Raw genomic sequence first — 20,892 nt, forward strand, 5'->3', positions numbered from 1 at the left:
CCTAAATCACATTCGCGTCTAGCCCAGGGATATGTGTACATTTATTCTTAAGATCATTCTATAGCATATATAACAAAAATTATATTTTTAAGACGCATTTATCGACAAAAATAAATTGAGAATATAGGGTTATATTTTAAAAATAATTAAAGTTAAAAATTAACTTATTTGAGTTAATTAAGTTAAAAGATCCTTTCTCTCTTTCTCTCTTTCATTTTATTTCTGTTCCTATTGCCTGTTGCCTGTGTCATTGGACGGGATTCATAGACCGATCTTAAGCTCAAGCATTGTCTTAAGTCTAGCTTCGAGCCGACTTGAGACTTACTTAACCAATGAAATAACAGCATTGACGTCTCAAGATCGTGCTTAAGCTGGAACTTGAATAAGATTCGACCACAGTTTTATAGCTAAACTGTGATTCGACTATGAATTCCGGCCATTGTGTTTAGGCCCTAAGCAAATATATTGTTTCTCACTCTAACTTATTGCAACAGTGCAGCGAAAAAGAACAAACCAAAATATAGGTTTGTTCTTGGTAGCTGTACTGCTGTACTGGTGCAATAAGTTAGAATTGGTTAGAATGAGAAAATATATTTTGGTCTGTTCTTTCTAGCTGCACTGTTGCACTGATGCAATAAGTTAGAATGAGAAAAAATATACTTGCCTTACTTTAACTTATTACACCAGTGTAATAGTGCAGCTAAAAAGAACAGGCCATTTGTCTCATTCTAACTTATTGCATTAGTGCAGCAGTGCAGCGAAAAACAGGCTTAACTTAACGTCAGAATGTGTACGTTTTCTGAAGATACCGTTATGATACAATGATACTTGTCAACACTCGCTACCCTTTCGTCAGAAGACAATAATACAAATAATTCAAACAGAAGATATTTCTAAAGAAAAAAGTGCATGAAAGGAGATAGAGTGGTATATAGCGTCACAAACGAAATTGACGTAACGACAGCCAAAAGGAGCTCTTGTAACTATCTCCTTATAAGTTTTTATTTTTTACTCTTGATCATTTTAGCACTAATATCTGAGTATATATAATGCTCAGATTTGTCGAAAGTAGATTTTGAAAATTGTTTACTCTAATTTTGTCAACATAGTATCGGCAAAAATACAATTTTGCATGTAAAATATGACGGTAGAATAACTGCAAAGATCAAGAAAAATCTGCCATTTTATAACCATTTAATACAAATTAAATTCTTAAAAATATTTATTAAGAAAGAGCTTGAAAAAATTAATATAAATACAGTAAATAATCGTAAGTTTTGATTGAAGATTTAATGTTTTATAATTCCAAGATTTAACAGTCACTATTTAGTAATGTTTAATAAAGAAAAATATTTCATTTAAATAGTTACAATATGATATAGAGTCTACTGATAATCTGTTGTCAAATTATATGTTGACAAGCTCTATTCATAAAGCACAAATTCAATGTGGACACAAATGCTAATTTGCCACAATATTTTATGCTCAAAACTACTAGCAAATTATATACCATTAATCTTTTTTACTGAGCATGTATATATAATATATTTTAGAGATATTTGAATTTATTTTTTGTACTTATATATATATATATATATATATATATATATATATATACTTTTTTAGATAAAAATTCACATTGGATTCTATTTCTATTATGCTTCTAATTTTAGAACTATGCCAGTTTTACCTATGAGTTCAAAGCATGTTTCTCACGATGTTCAGCCAACGAATCTATACAAGAATGATATCACGTTGAGTTACCATGACTATCTACTCAGGAAATCGGATGTCGCACTACTGGAGAAAAATGACTGGCTTAATGATATCATAATAGGATTCTATTTTGAATATTTAAATCAACAATATAGAAAGAATAGCCAAAGTCGGTTATTGTTTATCGGACCTGAAGTAGCTCAACTATTAAAAATGCAGGATTCTTCGCAGTACAACATATTTCTTGATCCTATCGAGGCTAAGAGTTATGACTTTATATTTTTCCCTCTAAATGACTGTGATAGCAATGAGGCAGGTGGCTCTCATTGGAGCTTATTGATATACTCTCGTGTGGAAAAGATGTGTTATCACTTCGATTCATCAATCGGTATCAATAACTTCTCCGCAAAGAAGCTTGCACGGAAAGTAATAAAATATTTTCTTGAGAAACAAGAGAAAAGATACATTGAAAAGGACTGTCCACAACAAGATAATAGCTACGATTGTGGCTTATATGTTTTGTGTTTAGCAGATGTCATATCTAAGCATGCTGTAAATAGTTTTAAAATAAGCGATTGTGATTGTAGTATCATCGCGGAAATGGTCCCGAGAAAACGTATTGACTTGTTAAAATTAATTTATGATTTGAAAAATTCATGTAACAATGCATAGCAGAGTTGCTATTAATATTTATGTTAAAAATTCTAATTACAAGCAATATGGTATTAGCTATCATTATTTATTGACATGTTTTTATGGTATACTTAATTTTTTTCCATTACTCTCTTATAATATTTATATTATATAATTATTTGACATTAATATATATCTCAGACATAAACAAATCTCAATTTTTTTCATAAAAATTTACTTTTTTCATATAAGACAAAATATAAAAAGTTTAAATTATTTTTGACAAAAGAAAAAAGTAAAACTAAAATCTTTTTAAAAGTTTTTTTTATTAAAAAAATTTTTTATGATAAATAAAGAGAAAAATTACTATATCAACTTAACAATATGTGTAATAGTGCGAAATGCAACAAAATTAGTTGTTCTCAAGTCCGTTTAATCCAAATAATTATTAATTTGGGCAAACAGTACAAAGATAGATTACACGTAATTATATAAGAACAATTTATAGTTAGCAGGTTTGATCCCTGTATACTTCGACTTATAACAAATTAATTAGTTGAAGAATGAAAATTATAAATAAAAGAAATGTAAAGAGAATTATTGTAACTCGTTTCAGGGAGAAGAATAAAACTAATATATACAATACAAATGTGAAAATTTTTATAACAATACCACAAACTCGCAAAGTTATTTGAAATTTGTCATTTAAACTATTGAATCTATACTAAAAATTAAATAGAAAAATGTAAACCAATGAACAAATGTATATGTGTTACGTTTCTTCAATATAGAAACTATATAAATGAAACAAATAATAATTTTCTTAATACGATCTTAGTGTTCGGTACATTTTTTAGTAAGATACAAAATTTTCTGTAGAACAAGAGATTGCTGATATCTTAGTATATATTTACATATTTATGACAATGTGCTTGATGTGAAATCTATTTTCATAAATGACTATAGTAGGATGCATGAATCACCATATCGTGTGTAACATCTTTTACGGACGAGCAACCTAAAAAAATACATTTGTTTTCCAAAAATATTTCAATTAATAACATGTACGTTGATATAAAAATAATGTAATTTACCACTTAATGCGAATGCTAGATCAATTTCTTTTCTCATAATTTCAAGAATCTCTCTAGCACCTTTCTCGCCACTATGTACCAAGCCCCATAGCATCGGTCTGCCTAAGAATACCTAAAAAAAAAGAAAGAATGCAATTGATTAAATCTGAATAAAAACAAATGAGAATTTTATATAATAGTAAAAGAATAAGCTAATAATAGTATCCATAAATTAAGCAAAATGTTCAAATATTTTTATTATACATATACACATTTAAAATATAAAAAATATATAAAATATGTTATATATATGTCATTCAATAAAGTCGTACCATTTTTGCACCTAATGCCAAAGCTTTTAACACATCGATACCTTGCGTAACTCCACCGTCCATGTAGACTTCAATTTTATCTCCTACGGCTTTGCTTATTTCAGGCAAAACTTCAATCTACGAATATAATTATTTATAATTCATCTATATGTATTTTAGTCTAATATTTTCAGGTATATATAACAAAAACTTATTAAATAAGAAATAAACCAACCGACGCTGGAACGCTATCTATTTGACGCGCACCATGATTTGATACTATGATACCATCGACTCCAGTTTCTACGGCTAAACGTGCATCCTCTACTGTCAATATCCCTTTAAGAATTATTGGTAGCGTTGTAATACTAGAAAAATTTTACTCATTTGCTTGATTTGCTCGACGAAGTATGATAAAAGATCTAATACTCTAAAATGTCAAAAGATAAGAAAAGTTCACAAACAATGATATGCAGATACCTTCTAAGCCACTTTACGTCATCCCAGGAGAGCGATGGATCGAACAGTGCAGTAACATATTCGTTAAGGCCAGAGCCAGTTTTCGCGGTATTTACTCGCTTCGATAAATCACCTTGGAAATTTGCGAATCTAAAATAGAGTATGTACTGTTTATTGTGTGTATCTTATTATAATTTTTATTTAATTTTCATTTAATTCATAACGTATATAATATATGGATTAACTATTACTTGTCTATCATCTGTTACTTATTATAATGTACTATACAAACACAAAACTCTTAAATATATATTTTTTAAAGTTAATAGTAATTTGTTAATCACTGATCTACATACACATACATACAATATTTTTTATACATTTTTAATTGCTTAATTATACCTCAAGTGGTTGGGCAATGCAAAATTATTTCTCAAATCGGCGCGTCTGTCGCCAAAGAATGGCGCGTCAATGGTGAGAACCAGCGCTTTGAAATCAGCACGTTCAGCGCGTCTTATTAAATTTAAGGTAACATTTCTGTCAGTATAAATATAAAGCTGAAACCATTTTATAGCTTTTGGTGCAGCTTCTGCCACTTCCTCTATACTACTTGTAGCTATTGTTGAAAGAATAAAAATTGTTCCCGCCGCTTGAGCAGCTGTGAAAAAATAAAAGCAACAAAAACAAATAAAAGAATCATTTAAATAATCTATAAATTAAAAGAAATTATTTTCAAATATTTTTGTTTCGCGCGCACGCGTGCGCGCGCGCGCGCGCGCGTGTGTATGTGTGTGCATGTACGCATCGCACAAAAAAGACAATTAACAATAAACTTCGATACATTCGATATATGCGAGATATCGCGATGTTACATGCACTTTTTAAAAACGGCTAGCACACACCACGCATTTCGCGCGCGCTTGTATTAACTATATAAAGTTTAGTTGCTAATAAACTGTCAAAATTAAACTGTCAAATTACAACTCTCACACCACGAAGTGAGTCAAGCGAAAGAACAATCAGCATCGCGGAAAAGCAACAATCAAACGCGCACTTCTCGCGTATACACGCTAATTCTTTATTATGGATGAATGGATAAGCACACTACTGTTTAATTAATATATGGACATGTATTATTGAACATGTTAATAAAATAATATTATTAAACGTTTCACCAAAAATTTGGTGTATCTAGAGTGAGATTTCACATGTATAAGACTCTAATAAAATTAACGAAAAATAATAAGAATTTAATCGACGATTACATCGAATTTCGACACTTTACTTTTTTCCGAAAAATAAAAGTGCAAATAAAGACATGATGAAAGCAACATAACGTGAAAAAGTGTACAATTGTTACTTTTGTATATATCTTTCAGAAAAAGGTCTGCTACAGGTATTACGAATAATGCGATAATACCAGTTACCTGTTGAAGGAACAGGTCGTGTGATGTAATCGTAGTACAGGTGAAATCGAGTTCGAGAAATTAATATTAAAATATTATTAGTCAGAATAATACAGTGATATAACTTATGTTATAATTTTTATAACAAAAAATTTAAGGTACAGTACGTGTTACAAATTATCAGAAATTAAAATATGATGATGAAACGGATCAACAGAATTGTATTTAATTAATAAGGTTATAATTTTAGTCGAAGTTACCCTTTACAAAATTTGATTTTAAAAACAATTCTTAAACGTTATAAACCTAATTAATTCGATTTTTTTCCGTTTAGGCCCACCTTAAAATATAACTTAATCAATTATTAATTTAATAATAAACAGTACATACAGTATTTTGTTTATATTTTGTTAACTAAAATAAAATAATTATTTTTTGTTACTTAAAATACGATCGAAAAGAATTAGAGATTAAGAACAACGTAATATATATAGGTCAACATTTTGCAATCAATTCTACAGATTAAATTAATATTAATTTATCTATCAATGATTTAGTCTTATCAAGTGGTATCTACAGTATTTTGTTAGCATAGCTAGAAATTATGGCTTATTAATTTTTTATTGTTTAACCATATACACATACAGAAAAATATTGGATATAAGAATTATATAGAATTTCGGTGCAATAAGAAATTTCGGTGCAAACAATTTTGCTTGATTTAATTGACAATTAAGCTAATCAATCAATGAGTATATATTGAATAACACTTATTGAGTAACATTTACATTATTTTTTTTAGAAAATATTTGTAACATGTTTCTTTTTTATCCGATTTACAATAAATTTTAACTTTTTTATTTTTCCAGTAAAGAAAAGCCTCGCAAAAAGAAGTGAAAGGTATAAAAATAGAAATAAAAATTATATCGAAAACGAGAAAAACTTAAAAATTGTGCTTTGAGCTATTGCAAAATTTAAATTCGAAAAGAAATTGAAGAGTCGCGCGCTTTCGGTCGTCGAGGGAAAGTGCTGTATGCACAAATCATTCATTTCCTTAAAAAATTCACATATTCTTAATTATTTTTTATTTAGAATAAGTGCAACATTTCTGCATAAAAGGACAGAGGTGTCTCAATTGATGCTGACCGATACAAGGAAACCGTTAAGTTCGCACGGACGGCAAAAAGATGAGAGAAAAACAGGTGTAGAACCACACGGGCGGAACCGACGGAATTTTTCTATCGGTAGAAAACGCGAGTTTCCTTGTTGAGAGACTTGAGAGAGGTTTCTCTCGCGAAGGTGATCTCTGGATCTCTCCTCTACTAAAATATATCAATCATCATCACGGCATACTCGCGCGATAGTCGCGTCGCGAGACTCGCGGGTGGCTGCGGGTGGCACTGTGGCAGTGGGAGTGGGTGGCAGTCGCGCGTGTAGCTTTCATTGCTGCGTCGATTCTTTATCATCGTTTTTTTCCCCGTCGAGGTGGGAGAGTTTCCCGTCGACGGGGCGCAAATCTCGAAATTTCCTGGCCACCGCTGCCGCCGCTGCGCGGCGATGACGGGTGAACGCGTCCGTTTATTTACCGCCTGCGAGGTCTGCCACGTAGGACGCGCGGCGACGAGGTGAGAATTGAGGTTAAGTCTAAGACGTGAGGGAGGCCGGCGGCGCGAGGAGTCGGCCCGCGAGACATGGTCTTCCTCTCGCGAAGATGAGGCGCAACGTGATCAGCCTGGTCAAGTTTCTTCTCCTGGCGGCGTTCACCGTGTTCCTGACCGTCGTAGTGTTCCGGTACGCGCGATCACCTCCCAACAGCCGTCGGCTCGAAGCCGCGACGTCGTTCGACAACCTGGCGACGGCCGCGGTCGCCGTCGATCCGAGAGATGACGGCAATCGAGGGAACGACGAGCATCAGGTACGAAATTATTTGTCGTGGATGAATCTCGATAAAACGAAATGTGTTACACGTCTTCAATCAGGAGCGTCGAGTCTGATAGTGAAATCTGTCAAAACGGACAAGGTCTGCTACAAATTTTGTGACTGGCAGAATGGCCAGCAGAAACGTAACAAAAGGCTTTTTCTATCTGAACTTCTGGCACAATTCTTTCCTTCTTTTCTTTTCCCATTGAAAAAGAGAATTAAATGCTGCTGAACGTGCAAGTTCAGCTAAGAATGACAAATCTAAGCTTTGTCAACAGAATATAATGGTAAAGAATTGATTACAGAATCTGCCATTTCATAATTATTTAATCCTACTATCACGTTTCAAATTTACTATACAGTCATAGGTTTTATATCAATATGATCAAAAAGTTCTCAAAAATAAAAACTAACAATTTTTACAGAAGAGAAATCTTACATTTAATTGACAAAGTTACTAAAGTATTAGAAATAAAAATTTTTTAATAAAATATTGACAAAAAGATTGAACATATTTTGGATCAAATAGATCCGAATAGAATTACAACAGAATGAAATGATACCTAAATAGCCAAGAATCTATCTTATTTAATGTTTGATAAGAATTTTAAAATGATTCCAAGAGCATAAGTGAAGAAAAAAATATTAAGAAGAACAGAATAAACAGAAAAAACCTAAACACAAAATCTGTTACATCTGAACAGAATGTGATAATGAATTGATTATAGAATCTATTTCGTAAACATTTAAATAATGTGTAAATAGCTATGTCTATCGAAAACAGATTTTGTAAAGAATCTGTTACAATTGTTGGTAAAATACTAATAAAATTTATTAGTAAAATATGATGGCATGTTGATTGCCAAATCAGTTTACTTAAATAATAACCATTTAAATATCTATAATCAATTTTTTTATAGAATAGCAATAGAAGCATTCAAATCCGTTAATAGAATATGATAGATTAATTGCAAAAACGAAGCTGCAGTTTTGTAACCATTTAAATAATAGATCCAGATACCCATATTTGTCAACAGTTTTACAAGATCTATCACAAATTTTTGGAGATAAAAACAAAAACAGTAAAACAATAAAATTAATTAACAGAATATAAATTGACTGCAGAAATTAGGAAATCTATATCTGCCATAATCATTTAAGGATGTATATCTTTTACAAAATATTGTTAAGTATTTATAAATTTCATAGATTCTATTATGTTTGATTATTTGTGTGTAAAATTTGAATATATTCTCTTATTGGTTTTCTAAAAATTTTTTAAATTTTTTATTTGCTCTTGATTTTTATGTAAATTTGACTTTTGTAGTCACTTTGATGAGTACTAGACAACTAACATTACAAATTAAATCAAACTTTTTACATATACTAACAAAACTCTAAAATAAATATTTGTACAAAAGTTTAATTATATCTTTATTTAAAAGTTAAAAGTCTAAAATTGCAACAAAACGTGGTCATTTTTGCATAAGCCATTGTAATCCAAAATTTTCATTGTTTTCTTCTTTGCAGATTTAATACTCATTTTAAAATCAAAATTTGAGGTTTTAAAAAATTGTTTATTATTGAATAAGAAAAAATAAATCTAAAAAATATACTTTTCTGAAACAACCACAACTTATAGCTGGTATTGTAGAGCAAAAACTTCGTTGAATGATATGTCCTATTTGGATAGTAAAAAAATGATAGATTCTATTCAATAACAGATTTTACTGATAATCAGATTATATCGGCAAGTTCTGCTGATAGAAGAGCTTAATACGAACTCAAGTTGATGTCGATTTGATTTAATGATCTATGCATATCTAAACTATTAGCATACCACTGACATTTTACGTTGATTTTTGCGTTATGAATGGAAATCGGTGACATTTCGACGAGTTTCATTCGGGAAAGAAAAAGTCACAACAGGATAGATATTTCGCGCCTGTCGTCGAGCAAGAAGGTGAATTACAACTCTGTTGTAACTTCGTTGAGTTCAATTTCCTGCTGGAGCAGTAAAAGGAAGCTTACTTGGATTGTTATATTTATAATAAATATGCGGATCATTTACACTTACAGCATCGGCAATCAAAGTGTGAGTCATCATACCGGATATTACGCGAGTAGCTCTTATGCCCATACTTAAAAACCTACTTTCTTCATTATATGCGCACAACAGTTGGCAAACGAGTTTTAGTTGCATCTCTCTTGCATTTCTAGCGATCAGGAATGTACCAAAGCCATTGCATACCCAAGCCAGTTTAATATTTTTATCATCTTTTTATACAATCGTAAAAAATGTCACATTTTTTATTTCCGATTCTTCACTCATATGTCATTACAAATCACCGACGATTGTTTTTTTTTAAATATGAAAATAATAGAGGTTACCATTACTGACATAAAGTGGTATCCCGCTTATTTCTCAGAAATTGAATATTGCACTGTATTAATGTTGTAATATTGATGAAAAACTGCTTAAATAATTAAAGAAATAAAAACCCACAATTCATACATTTATTATTTATATACCATAAATATACGAACCCATACTTCGTATATTTATAGCTTTTTTATATAAAAACTAACTCTAGTAAAAACAAATTTAATCTAATCTAATATGTGTAATTTATATAGTTATGCTATATGTTGCATCTTGCTGATAAAATAATTGCGGATATATAATCAACAAAATATATCAACAAAAAAATGTTTTACATTTCAAAATGAAAGGTTTCTAGAAATTCTCATAGATATTAACTTGTAAATATTTTGTACAAATGACTCATGTTAAAGGAAAAGAAAAGGAAAAAAATGTAGCTTACTACCTCAATTTTCAGGTCAAAATTTTACAAACATTTATTTTTTGTTATATTCCGAAAATTATTATAAAATATGGAGCAATATTATAAAACTGTTATATTGTTTGATAAAAGACACTTTCTGTTTATATTTATGTTTCCAAAGTTGATTTTTAGTTCTTGTTTAAAAAAATACTACTCAAAAAGTGGAATACCAGTATTGGTAACCTTCCTTTACAATTTAATGTAAAAAACGAACTGATTGTGAGATTTATCTTTCAAAATTTATCTTTGCAATCATCTCCATAAACAAATCTATCATAACAAATAGAAGAATTTCCAAAATTCTACATTTTTATAAGTTTTTCATAATTTATTCTATTCGATAAAGTCTGGGAAAACTAGAATTTATCATGATTTTTTTTTCATCTACTGTGAATTTTTTTGACTAATCTTGCAAATAGAGTTACTTTCCTTCATCTCTAATCACTAATTTTTATGTATTTTACAGAACATAGACTAATTTTAATATATTTTACAGGATGTAGACGACAAAATTGATTGGCATGATTACAAGAAGATTGAGGAAGAAGAAAAACGAACAGGAATGGGAGAACATGGGAGACCAGCCTTTCTTTCCCCATCCCTTGACGTACGAAAGGAAAAATTGTATCAAGTAAATGGATTCAATGCGGCTCTCAGTGATGAGATCTCAATGAATCGTTCAGTGCCTGACATTCGCCATCCAGATTGTAAGAAGAAGAAATACTTGAAGAACCTGGATTCCGTTTCTGTGATAGTATCTTTCCACAACGAGCATTTCAGCACGTTACTGCGAACCTGCTGGAGCGTAATTAACCGTTCGCCGCCTTCCCTCTTAGAAGAGATTATATTGGTTGACGACGCCAGTACGAAAGTCGAGTTGAAAAAGAAGTTAAACGATTACGTTGCTCAACACTTGCCGAAGGTATCGATCGTGCGATTGCCAAAACGCTCGGGACTGATCAGGGGCCGACTGGCGGGCGCGAAAAAGGCGAGAGCGAAAGTTCTCGTGTTCCTGGACTCGCACAGCGAAGCTAATGTAAACTGGTTGCCGCCGTTGCTAGAGCCCATCGCGCAAGACTACAAAACCTGTGTTTGTCCGTTTATTGATGTGATAGCTTACGAGACTTTCGAATATAGGGCGCAGGACGAGGGTGCCCGAGGTGCGTTTGATTGGGAGTTGTATTACAAGCGGCTTCCATTACTCCCGGAAGACCTAAGAAAACCTGTGGAGCCGTTCAAGAGTCCTATAATGGCAGGCGGTCTGTTCGCGATCAGCGCTAAATTTTTCTGGGAACTGGGCGGTTACGATCCAGGCTTAGACATATGGGGTGGTGAGCAGTACGAGTTATCCTTCAAAATATGGCAGTGCGGCGGTCAAATGTATGACGCACCGTGTTCCCGAGTCGGTCATATCTATCGTAAATTCCCGCCATTTCCTAATCCCGGTCGTGGCGATTTCTTGGGAAAGAATTACAAGAGAGTCGCCGAGGTGTGGATGGATGAGTATGCGGAATACATCTACAAGAGGCGGCCGCACTTACGGGCGTTGGATCCAGGTGATCTGTCGAAACAGAAGGCTTTACGCGCGAAATTGCACTGCAAACCGTTCAACTGGTTCATGGAGAACATAGCTTTCGATCTCGTAGAGGTGTATCCGCCCATCGAACCGGACGACTTTGCCTATGGGGAGATCAGGAACATGGGCGCGACCGAGCTATGTTTGGACTCGAAGAAGCGGAAGAGAGACGAGCTTGTCGTGATGGACACTTGCATAAAGGACGATCCGAAAGTGTCGGGCGAGCAAGAGTTCCGACTAACTTGGCACAAGGACATCAGACCGAAGGATCGCACGGATTGCTTGGACGTATCCAGAGGCGAGGAGAAAGCACCAGTGAGCCTGTATCCCTGCCATGGAAAACAGGGCAATCAACTATGGCGCTATGACGTCGAGAAGCAGTGGCTGCAGCACAGTTATTCGTCCAGGTGCCTAGACACCGATCCAGGCAGTAAGAAAGTGTTTGTAACTGCGTGCGACAAATCGTCACTTACTCAGAAATGGCGAATAGAGCAAGTTAACATGAAAGCGATCAATAATTGGGAGAACATAGGACCTAAGCTCAAGTGAACACTCTTCCCTCGTGCTGCCATAATGTCTCTTGAACAGTAGGCTCGCGCCAAATTCCTATTTGTTATAGAAATCTAGGAGAGATTCCTTTATTTCTGGTCACTAGTCATCGCAAATTCCAATTTGAGCAACGTGCTGCATTTATGTTAATAATTAATAAATAATAAGACTCGATAAACGCGCGACCCAGATAATTTTGCATGTAGCGTAAGGCGAGAAATTTTCGTTTCTTAGATATGCAGACTGGACAGCAAGTCAGGGTGTTACTACTAAGAAAAATCGAGAAAACCTGGAATTTTCAATGAATTGATTTTTTATCTTGGAAAATCATGAATTTTTATGAGATTTTATTAATACTTAAAAGAAAATTTTGGGAATAAACTTTTTTAAATTTGAATTGTATTTTTTTCTGACAAAATTATTTCTTTGATTTTTTGATGATATAAAATCGATTAGCAATAAATATAGCACACATCCTTGTATTCACATAAATTTTTATATGACTTATGAGTTTTTTTTTTTTAAGTTAGTAATAATAAAAAACAACACATTGTTCTAAATTGGCATTGTGCATTTAATCATTGAATTGTGTACTTCCGGTGAGTTAGATTCGTGTATTTAAATCAGCGACAACTTTATAAATATTAAAAATAACTAATTTTGTCATTAGGATTTCTGATAGAACTCTTGAGGTGCTATCCAGAACTGCGATCAAATAGCCGGAATTGCCAAAAAAAATTTTATTCGTCGGGACTTGTAAAATTTTCGATCCGACATATGAAAAATCGCGAGAACTTTTTAAATGTCGGTTCTAGCGCTTCAAGCATTAATTAAGAGATATCTTTAAAACTCTTGATGTGCTATCCAGAACTTCGATCAAATTGCCAAAATTGCGAAAACATTTTTTATCCATCGGAACTTGGAAAAATTTCGATCCGACATATGAAAAGTTGTGAGAACTTTCTATCGGTTTTAGTCCCTCGAACATTAAGAGATATTTTCAGAACTCTTGAGGTACTAATCAGGACATATGAAAAGTCGCGAGACTTTCACCTTTAAATGTCTGGTTTTTTAATTCTGCAAATGCTGTTTTAGCTGAGGATGTAACTGTTATTTTGTTGCACTGAAAATTGGAACGCATGATACCTGTCCACAAGGGCAGATAAGAAATTAAACATTTTCATTTTATTACAACTTGTGGATTATAAAATACATTTACAATGGATCCCGATGTAGATACCGAGGCAATACTTTTTGCTGACTCTAAAATAGAGTTTGCCCATTCCCTCCATCCAGTCTCTAATCCATTCATCTCTAAATCATCAAAAGATGCTTCTTTTGCGCTTTCTTTCTCATCGATAAGATCTTCGATCGATGTTTCTTTAATGACATTCACTAATCGCAAGTGAGTTTCTGAAAAAAAAAGCTCGGAATTTTTATCACAGCCTGTATCTTTGCTCAAAGCGACTACCATTATTAATGTCAATAAGGATTTTATATTTTGTATTTCGCTGATTTTATAAATATGAGCAATGCTTCGTATATAAAATTGCCGAATTTTAGCCGCTTTATCGCGGAGGAAATCCTATCTTGCAACCATACCAATAAAATGATTAATATCTAATCTTACATAATGACTAGGTAACTTCGCTTTTTTTTTAAATAATATTACACAATATTTGTAAATAAGTATATGTATCTGCGCAGCAAATGCTTTTATAACTACCATAAGAAGAGCCTTACTAAAATCTATTACTACCATTTGCGGTGCAAGTGTACCGTCCGCTAATATTGACAAGAAAAAGTAAATAATTGTGGAAGCATCTTGTTTCATCGATACACCATTTGAAAGATCGGAGTACTACTTATTTCTGTTACTAATACGTACTGATATAAATATATATGAGGACTTTTTTCCTTATTTATAAGCTTTAATTTTTTTGCAGAACTACCTGTTGCATCGACTATTAGACAACTATTTAATTTTGATGTGTTGTAGTTTATAAACTAATTTTTGTTCCTCTGTCCAATACATGCAGAAGAATGGTCAAACCCTATGTTGCGTATAATACCTGCATGAAATTCATATTTTGTCAAATTTAAATTAAGAATTGGATCACTATGTTTCAATTTGAGACGACGATTTAATTCTTGTTGTTTGGCTTTTCGAAGCACTGTAGCATCGTACATTATTGGTGGAATAGGATCTCCATTGTCCATTAAATGTTTAGTTTTGTTCTTCAGGTGCTGGCGTCCTGTTTATTTTCTAATAATTGCGACGCTATTTTTTCGCGTAGATGTCCTTTTAATTGATGTTTTTTTCTTATGTAAAAATTCATATTTGAAATTTTTTAATTTACATTCAAATATTATGTCTACATTTTCTTTTGGTTTTTCCAATAAATGGCCAGACATTTTTACTTTGCATATTGTGCATAAACCTACAAAACGTACATAATATTTGGACTCAATACTTTTGAAAACCTTTGCATATTTAAAAGTAAAGGCACATGGAATTTTTTTCTGCTCCCATATTTTAGAAGCAAATATATGAGTCCATTTTCCAGGTTGTAAAAATAGATATTTACGATTATTATATGTTTCTATGTTTTAATTCGAGACGACGGTCCAATTCTTGTTGTTTGGCTTTTCGAAGCACTGTAGCATTGTACAATATTGGTGGAATAAGATCTCCATTGTCCATTAAATGTTTAGTTATCCAGGTGCTGGCGTCCTGTTTATTTTCTAATAATTGCGACGCTATTTTTTCGCGTAGATGTCTTTTTAATTGACGTTTTTTCTTATGTAAACATTTATATTGGAATTTTTTTTAATTTACATTCAAATATTACGTCTACATTTTCTTTTGATTTTTTTCAATAAATGGCCAAAAATTTTTGCTTTGCATTCTGTGCATAAGCCTACAAAACGTACGTAATATTTGGACTCAATACTCTTGAAAATCTTTGCACATTTAAAAGTAAAGGCACATGGAATTTTTCTCAGATCCCATATTTTAAAAGCAAATATATTCAGTGAGTCCAGATTGTAATAATAGATATTTATGATTATTATGTTTTTTTTGGTAGGTTTCACAGTTTTCCCAACATTACTGGAAAGAACAAGGGAAAATGTAATATTTTCAGTACTCGTATTTGTTCCGGCAGTTCTATTGGGAGTTTTGCGTAACACCTCAAGAGTTCTGAAAATATCTCTGAATGCTCGAAGTGTTAAAACCGATATTTAAAAAGTTGTCGCGATTATTTATATGCCGAATCGAAAATTTTCTAAGTTCTGACAGATAAAAAATTATTTCGCAATTTGAAAAATTATTCCGTCGATTTAATCGAAGTTCTGGATAGTTCCTCAAGAATTCTATCAGAAAGAAATTCTAACGACAAAATTAGTTATTTTTAATATTTACAAAGTTCTGATTTGTGAAATTAGCTCTGGAAAAAAATTTTTTAGTTTTGGCAATTTTATTGAGAGTTCTGGATAGCACCTCAAGAGTTCTACAAAAAAATTCTAATGACAAATTTAATTATTTTTAATAGTTTTAGCTTAATTCACCACAGAATTATTTTTTTAATTAATAGAGAACTCTAGAACTTTTCGGGGTGCATTCAGAACTCCAAGAAAAATTTAATTTTTTTTAAATGTGCCAATTTCACAAAGGTATCTTATGCCATATTTGGTGCTTACATCTTTTTACTATTTTCTTAAATTTAATATTCAAAAGTGATCATATGTAATTAAGGAACATTAAAAGATGTAATAAAATTTATTGCAAATCTACATTAAAAGAGTTCTCTAATCTTATTTGGAAATCTTATTTGGAATATGACTAAAATTCCTGAAAAATCCGGGATTTCTTAATAAACGCTTTTACAAAATTATTTGAATAAATATCTTGCAAGCAGTCTTCATATCAACGGATGTGTCTATACATATCGCATAAGCGCTGTATCGTGCCTTACATTACATAGCCATACGTAGGAGTACGGTACGATAATAATCTTAGCATTTAAGTTTCACTTTTCGCTCAAATTAATATTACGGTAACATATCTTCTTAAAATGTTGCTTGCTAAGCAGGACTGATATATTTTACTTGTATTATAATGTAAATTTTGTTCTTGTTAAAGTGAAACCTTTTTTAACGGACAAGTTCTAGACATCTTATCAAAAAATCGTAAATACAATTTATACAGTGCACTATACATAAAGTATTACAAACTATTTTTTTCAGTTTCCATTAGAAATTATAAATTTCGATAAATATTTACATTAACAGACACAGCTTCAAAAACCTTTACCTTGATGTATATTATACAGGTGAGGATACTGATTAACTTTTCCGTATAAATTAATCAGCGGTCTCGTATAGTTTTCGAAATATATTATATAAAAAAGAAATTTGAAAATCTTAATTCTTATTCAAATTGGTAGATATTTCTTATAACTTTGTTCTTGATACGTGTTACACAGTTTATACATATATATCAAGATCATTAGAGCTATGTCCCCTAATGTAAATAAATACCTAATTTTTTGCCTTATCTTTTTATATGTTGTATAAAAACGTCTATTATGAACATTAAAAAGATTTTCTTCTACAATCTCTAATAATTTGTGAAAAAAATGGTTTATAATAATTTATGTGACATATCTTGTATAATAATTTTAACTATTCATTCCATTATCACTAATTTATATAAGTATTATAAATTAGTTTTTATGAGATTAGATTATTTTTAAAAAAACCAATTGAAAGAAAAGATACAAAATCACTTCCCATTATCCATGCATTGTGAATAAATTATAGAATAACTTCAAATATAAAATCTTTTTCTGGTAATACGCAAATATAAATTGTAAAATGAATAACAAACATACATTTTTTATACTAGTTCTAGTATATCTTTCAAATTAAAATAACTTTTCTTCAAAATATATTTTAATTATTGTAAATAAAAAAATTAAAGATACACCAATTTGCGATTTCTTAAAATCTCTGTGTTACATTCCATAATTAGACATATATAAATGGCTTCTTATTGAAAGTTATTTTGCGATATACTCGACATTAAAATTGAAAATAGAGCATTTATTAGCAATTATTCTAAGTGTAAATGAATACATTTGAAGCATTTATTCTTTACATTTATCAGTATACTCGTATATGTTTGAACGCAGATCTTTGACAATTGTGGAATGGTAAATGAATGTTAAAAAAAGTATTGTTAACTGTCTGTGATCGTTGGTGTGTATGGGCTAATCTTTGATTATTACTATTTTTATAGCATATTTATATGATTTAATACACGTTTATATTAAAAAAAAAATCCTTATATTTTACAATAAACATAAGTACCCAATCTGATGATAAAAGTACAGTATGCAATAAAGTTATAGTTCTGTACGGTCAACAAAATCTCCGGTGTCAATATTTCTGCAGTATTTCAGAAGTATTTTGCGAGGTGTGTACTCACCCTTTGCATTGGCGCATTCGCCATCAGGATGTGCCATACGTTGCATCGCCGTAGGCGCAACTCCCAGGGGCATTGAGATCTTATGACCCAATACCGTCGTGCTTATATCCCTTTTGGACACGTTTCGCAAGAATCTGGGACGTATCTTATAACTGCAAGAATATTAAAAATTATTAAGAATTGCATTTTTAAATGCCAGTATATATCTATGAAAAGTATATATATCTTATTTTTCTGCTATATTATTTGAGAAATCAATTTACAATGTAAGTATTTAGAACAATTGTATAACACCCTTTTAATTCAAATATTACTTATTGAACATACAATTATTTTTCGTTCTCTCCCCTTTCGCTCTCTCTCTCCCCTCTCCCTCCCCCCTCTTTCTCTCCCTTAATCTTTTCTACTTCTTTGTTTTTAAATTAGATACATAGATTTACTTTTTGAAAGCTTCCCTATTCCATTTTACACTATATTCTTCTCCTGCCCCGCTCTTGTAGTAATCTCTCACGGAAGCAGGTAAATGTTCCAGAGCATACTTTTCGTAATCTTCAATACAAACGTATGCTGTCATCCTATTGCGTTAAGAAATGTATCGTTGCAATCTGCAATAAAAATATTGTAATTTATTTTGAAAATAAAGCATAAGAAAATTTATTATAAAACTAACGAGAAGTCGCATCACAGATTATGTTTCGTATCAAGATGATGAGAAATATTTCAAAGAAAGCTTTATATCTTTCAATAAATTAATATTTTACGTATATTATAATATTACAATATATAGATAACTATGTAAAACAATAAATTGAGACAATATATAGAATCAATTTAATAAAATGTTATGTAGTTATTTATTGCAAGATTATAATTGTAATTTTATTGACAACACAGATAATTATTATTTTACTGATAACACAATATACAATAGTATGATCAACTTCTTAAAAAACAATAAGTTGAACATTAAATCAATATGTAATTAATATCACAAAAAAAACTACTCCAGCTTATTCCCTTACAAGTGTCGGTCCAATTCGACTATTGAATTTGAATTCTGATTGGCGTAATAAGTTCTTTACAACTTTTAAAACCTTTGCAGCATCGTAATTAAATTAACGAACAATTTAATTTGAGATAATTCAAATTTCAGTCTACGATTACGTTTCAAGTCTGGCAACTCGTATTGGCAAGTAATTATAAAGAAAAAAAAATTTAATTGATATTGAAATTTTATTAAGAAAATACCAAAATTTACTTTAAAAAATAATATTTTCTTCTCAATATCTTGTAAAAAAATTATAAATAAAAAGCTAGAAAATCGCATATGAGAGTAAAAAAATTAACTTACCTTCCGAATGACTCGTCCACTTCTACTCGTCTCGATCATTAACAAACGACTGACTATTCTCGAATAAACCCTCGCTGATAGCACGATAAAAGTTAAAAATTTAGTGTAACAGATAAAACTGTTAGCTCTTAAATACACGAGTTTTTATCTGCGACGCGGTGGTGTGATGAATACATCGACTGTTTTCTCTTATGAAGGATGAATTGATAACGCTTAATAAACATCTACGATATTCTAAGGAATATTCCAAGAACAATTTTGGCAAATTATAGAAGGCCTATGTCAATATTGATGACCTTCCTCTACTGTGTAATACATAATGCAACCATATAATTGAACTCTATGAAAGCTATTTGATATTATTGCATTTCTGGAAATGCGACTTAATTTTTAAGTATAGAATAAATGGAGGAAATATCCTTTCGACTAAATTTTAATTAGGTAACGATACACTTAAAAAAGTAATGTTACAATAGTATGCTGAAATGTATTTGTGTCACGCAAATTATGAAAATTTAGACTTAAGATAAACAGAATTATTAAGTTTATCAATCATGATGCGTCGTAATACCAAAAGTCACAATTTTGCGAAGGGAGAAATCCAAAGAATTACTGAAAAATATTAAAATAGAGTAAAAGAGTCAAAAGACAAAAAAATTTATTGCTTACTAAATAATAAACAGCGTTAGGAAAAGACTTTCACTGTATATCTCTTAATCGTTATCAAATGTCAATATTACGCTGATTATGTTCCGTTTTCAAATGTCATGCCCGCAGAATGCATAATTTATCCTGTTTCCAATCTCTACAACATCATTAATTTACTGTTACGTGTTTGCAAAATCTCATTGTTCTACCATTTTGACCAAAATATTCAATTCTTATTTAAAAAAAATTTTTTTAATAGTAATCACTTTCAAATAATTTGAGTTTTATTAACTGAAAAATGTTATTTAATCTGAATAATTATATGTTTATTTATCATGTACGTCAAATATTAATCCTCCATTATTCTTGTATGAGACGAACGCTTAACTTACATTTGATTATTACTTACATTTTGTTATATTTACTTATCAATAGTATTTTACACATTAATCTTTTTGAAGAAGATAATTTACTCTCTTCTTTTGTTTGCTAAATGTCTACCTCGGATTTTATTCAACAGCAGAAATGACTCAACAATATAAGGGTAAATGATGCATCATGCGCATTATGAAGGAAACACATGAAGGAATGCACTTATATTATGTAATATTTTCGAAAATATATTTTATATAGCTGGAAAGACATCTTTTATATAATTTACTAACAGAAATAAATTTTAAAAATTTGTTACTGTCTATATGGAAAGTAGATATATATAAAACTTGAAACGTGATTTTCTCGAAGTTATATTTTTTTAATTGCACGATTAAATAAGAAACTATACCAAATGATTTGAAATTTTAACATAATGTATATTAAGTATAAATGTAGCTTTTATCTCAAACAAAGTTATATTTTTATCTATCGTTTTACGTGATTAAACATGATTAAAAATTAATAAATAATACATTAT

The 20,892-nt window shown here is 31.0% G+C and overlaps 3 protein-coding genes and 1 long non-coding RNA gene across 6 annotated transcripts; 2 read left to right on the plus strand and 2 right to left on the minus strand.

The window, feature by feature from the left end:
- Positions 1-679: 679 nt before the first annotated feature.
- On the plus strand, positions 680-2,436 carry LOC105832107 (sentrin-specific protease 8). The gene is made up of 2 exons (XM_012672757.3): positions 680-979; positions 1,674-2,436. Exon 2 carries the CDS (start codon positions 1,678-1,680, stop codon positions 2,386-2,388), a length of 711 nt encoding a protein of 236 aa, XP_012528211.1. The 5' UTR covers positions 680-979; positions 1,674-1,677; the 3' UTR covers positions 2,389-2,436.
- A 250-nt stretch (positions 2,437-2,686) lies between these two features.
- On the minus strand, positions 2,687-20,644 carry LOC105832119 (hydroxyacid oxidase 1). Of its 2 annotated transcripts, XM_012672780.3 has the most exons (9): positions 19,332-20,644; positions 18,421-18,585; positions 17,981-18,132; positions 4,595-4,850; positions 4,214-4,342; positions 3,969-4,101; positions 3,755-3,871; positions 3,444-3,555; positions 2,687-3,367 (listed from the first exon to the last, which is right to left on the minus strand). In XM_012672780.3, the coding sequence occupies exons 2-9, from the start codon at positions 18,552-18,554 to the stop codon at positions 3,300-3,302; spliced, it is 1,101 nt and encodes a 366-aa protein (XP_012528234.1). In that variant the 5' UTR covers positions 18,555-18,585; positions 19,332-20,644; the 3' UTR covers positions 2,687-3,299. The 2 variants fall into 2 exon arrangements, with proteins under 2 accessions (XP_012528234.1, XP_012528235.1); XM_012672781.3 differs by lacking the exon at positions 19,332-20,644 and having other exon boundaries at positions 18,421-19,251.
- Positions 4,280-12,898, plus strand: LOC105832118 (N-acetylgalactosaminyltransferase 6). Of its 2 annotated transcripts, XM_012672779.3 has the most exons (3): positions 4,280-4,352; positions 6,691-7,513; positions 10,861-12,898. In XM_012672779.3, the coding sequence occupies exons 2-3, from the start codon at positions 7,310-7,312 to the stop codon at positions 12,487-12,489; spliced, it is 1,833 nt and encodes a 610-aa protein (XP_012528233.1). In that variant the 5' UTR covers positions 4,280-4,352; positions 6,691-7,309; the 3' UTR covers positions 12,490-12,898. The 2 variants fall into 2 exon arrangements, with proteins under 2 accessions (XP_012528233.1, XP_036138487.1); XM_036282594.1 differs by lacking the exon at positions 4,280-4,352 and having other exon boundaries at positions 6,014-7,513.
- On the minus strand, positions 7,946-10,853 carry LOC118644330. Its single transcript, XR_004962124.1, has 2 exons — positions 9,359-10,853; positions 7,946-9,199 (listed from the first exon to the last, which is right to left on the minus strand). It is a non-coding gene; the product is annotated as an uncharacterized LOC118644330 (long non-coding RNA).
- Positions 20,645-20,892: the final 248 nt, after the last annotated feature.

This window comes from Monomorium pharaonis, chromosome 2 (assembly GCF_013373865.1).
Source record: "Monomorium pharaonis isolate MP-MQ-018 chromosome 2, ASM1337386v2, whole genome shotgun sequence".
Lineage (NCBI taxonomy): Eukaryota > Metazoa > Arthropoda > Insecta > Hymenoptera > Formicidae > Monomorium > Monomorium pharaonis.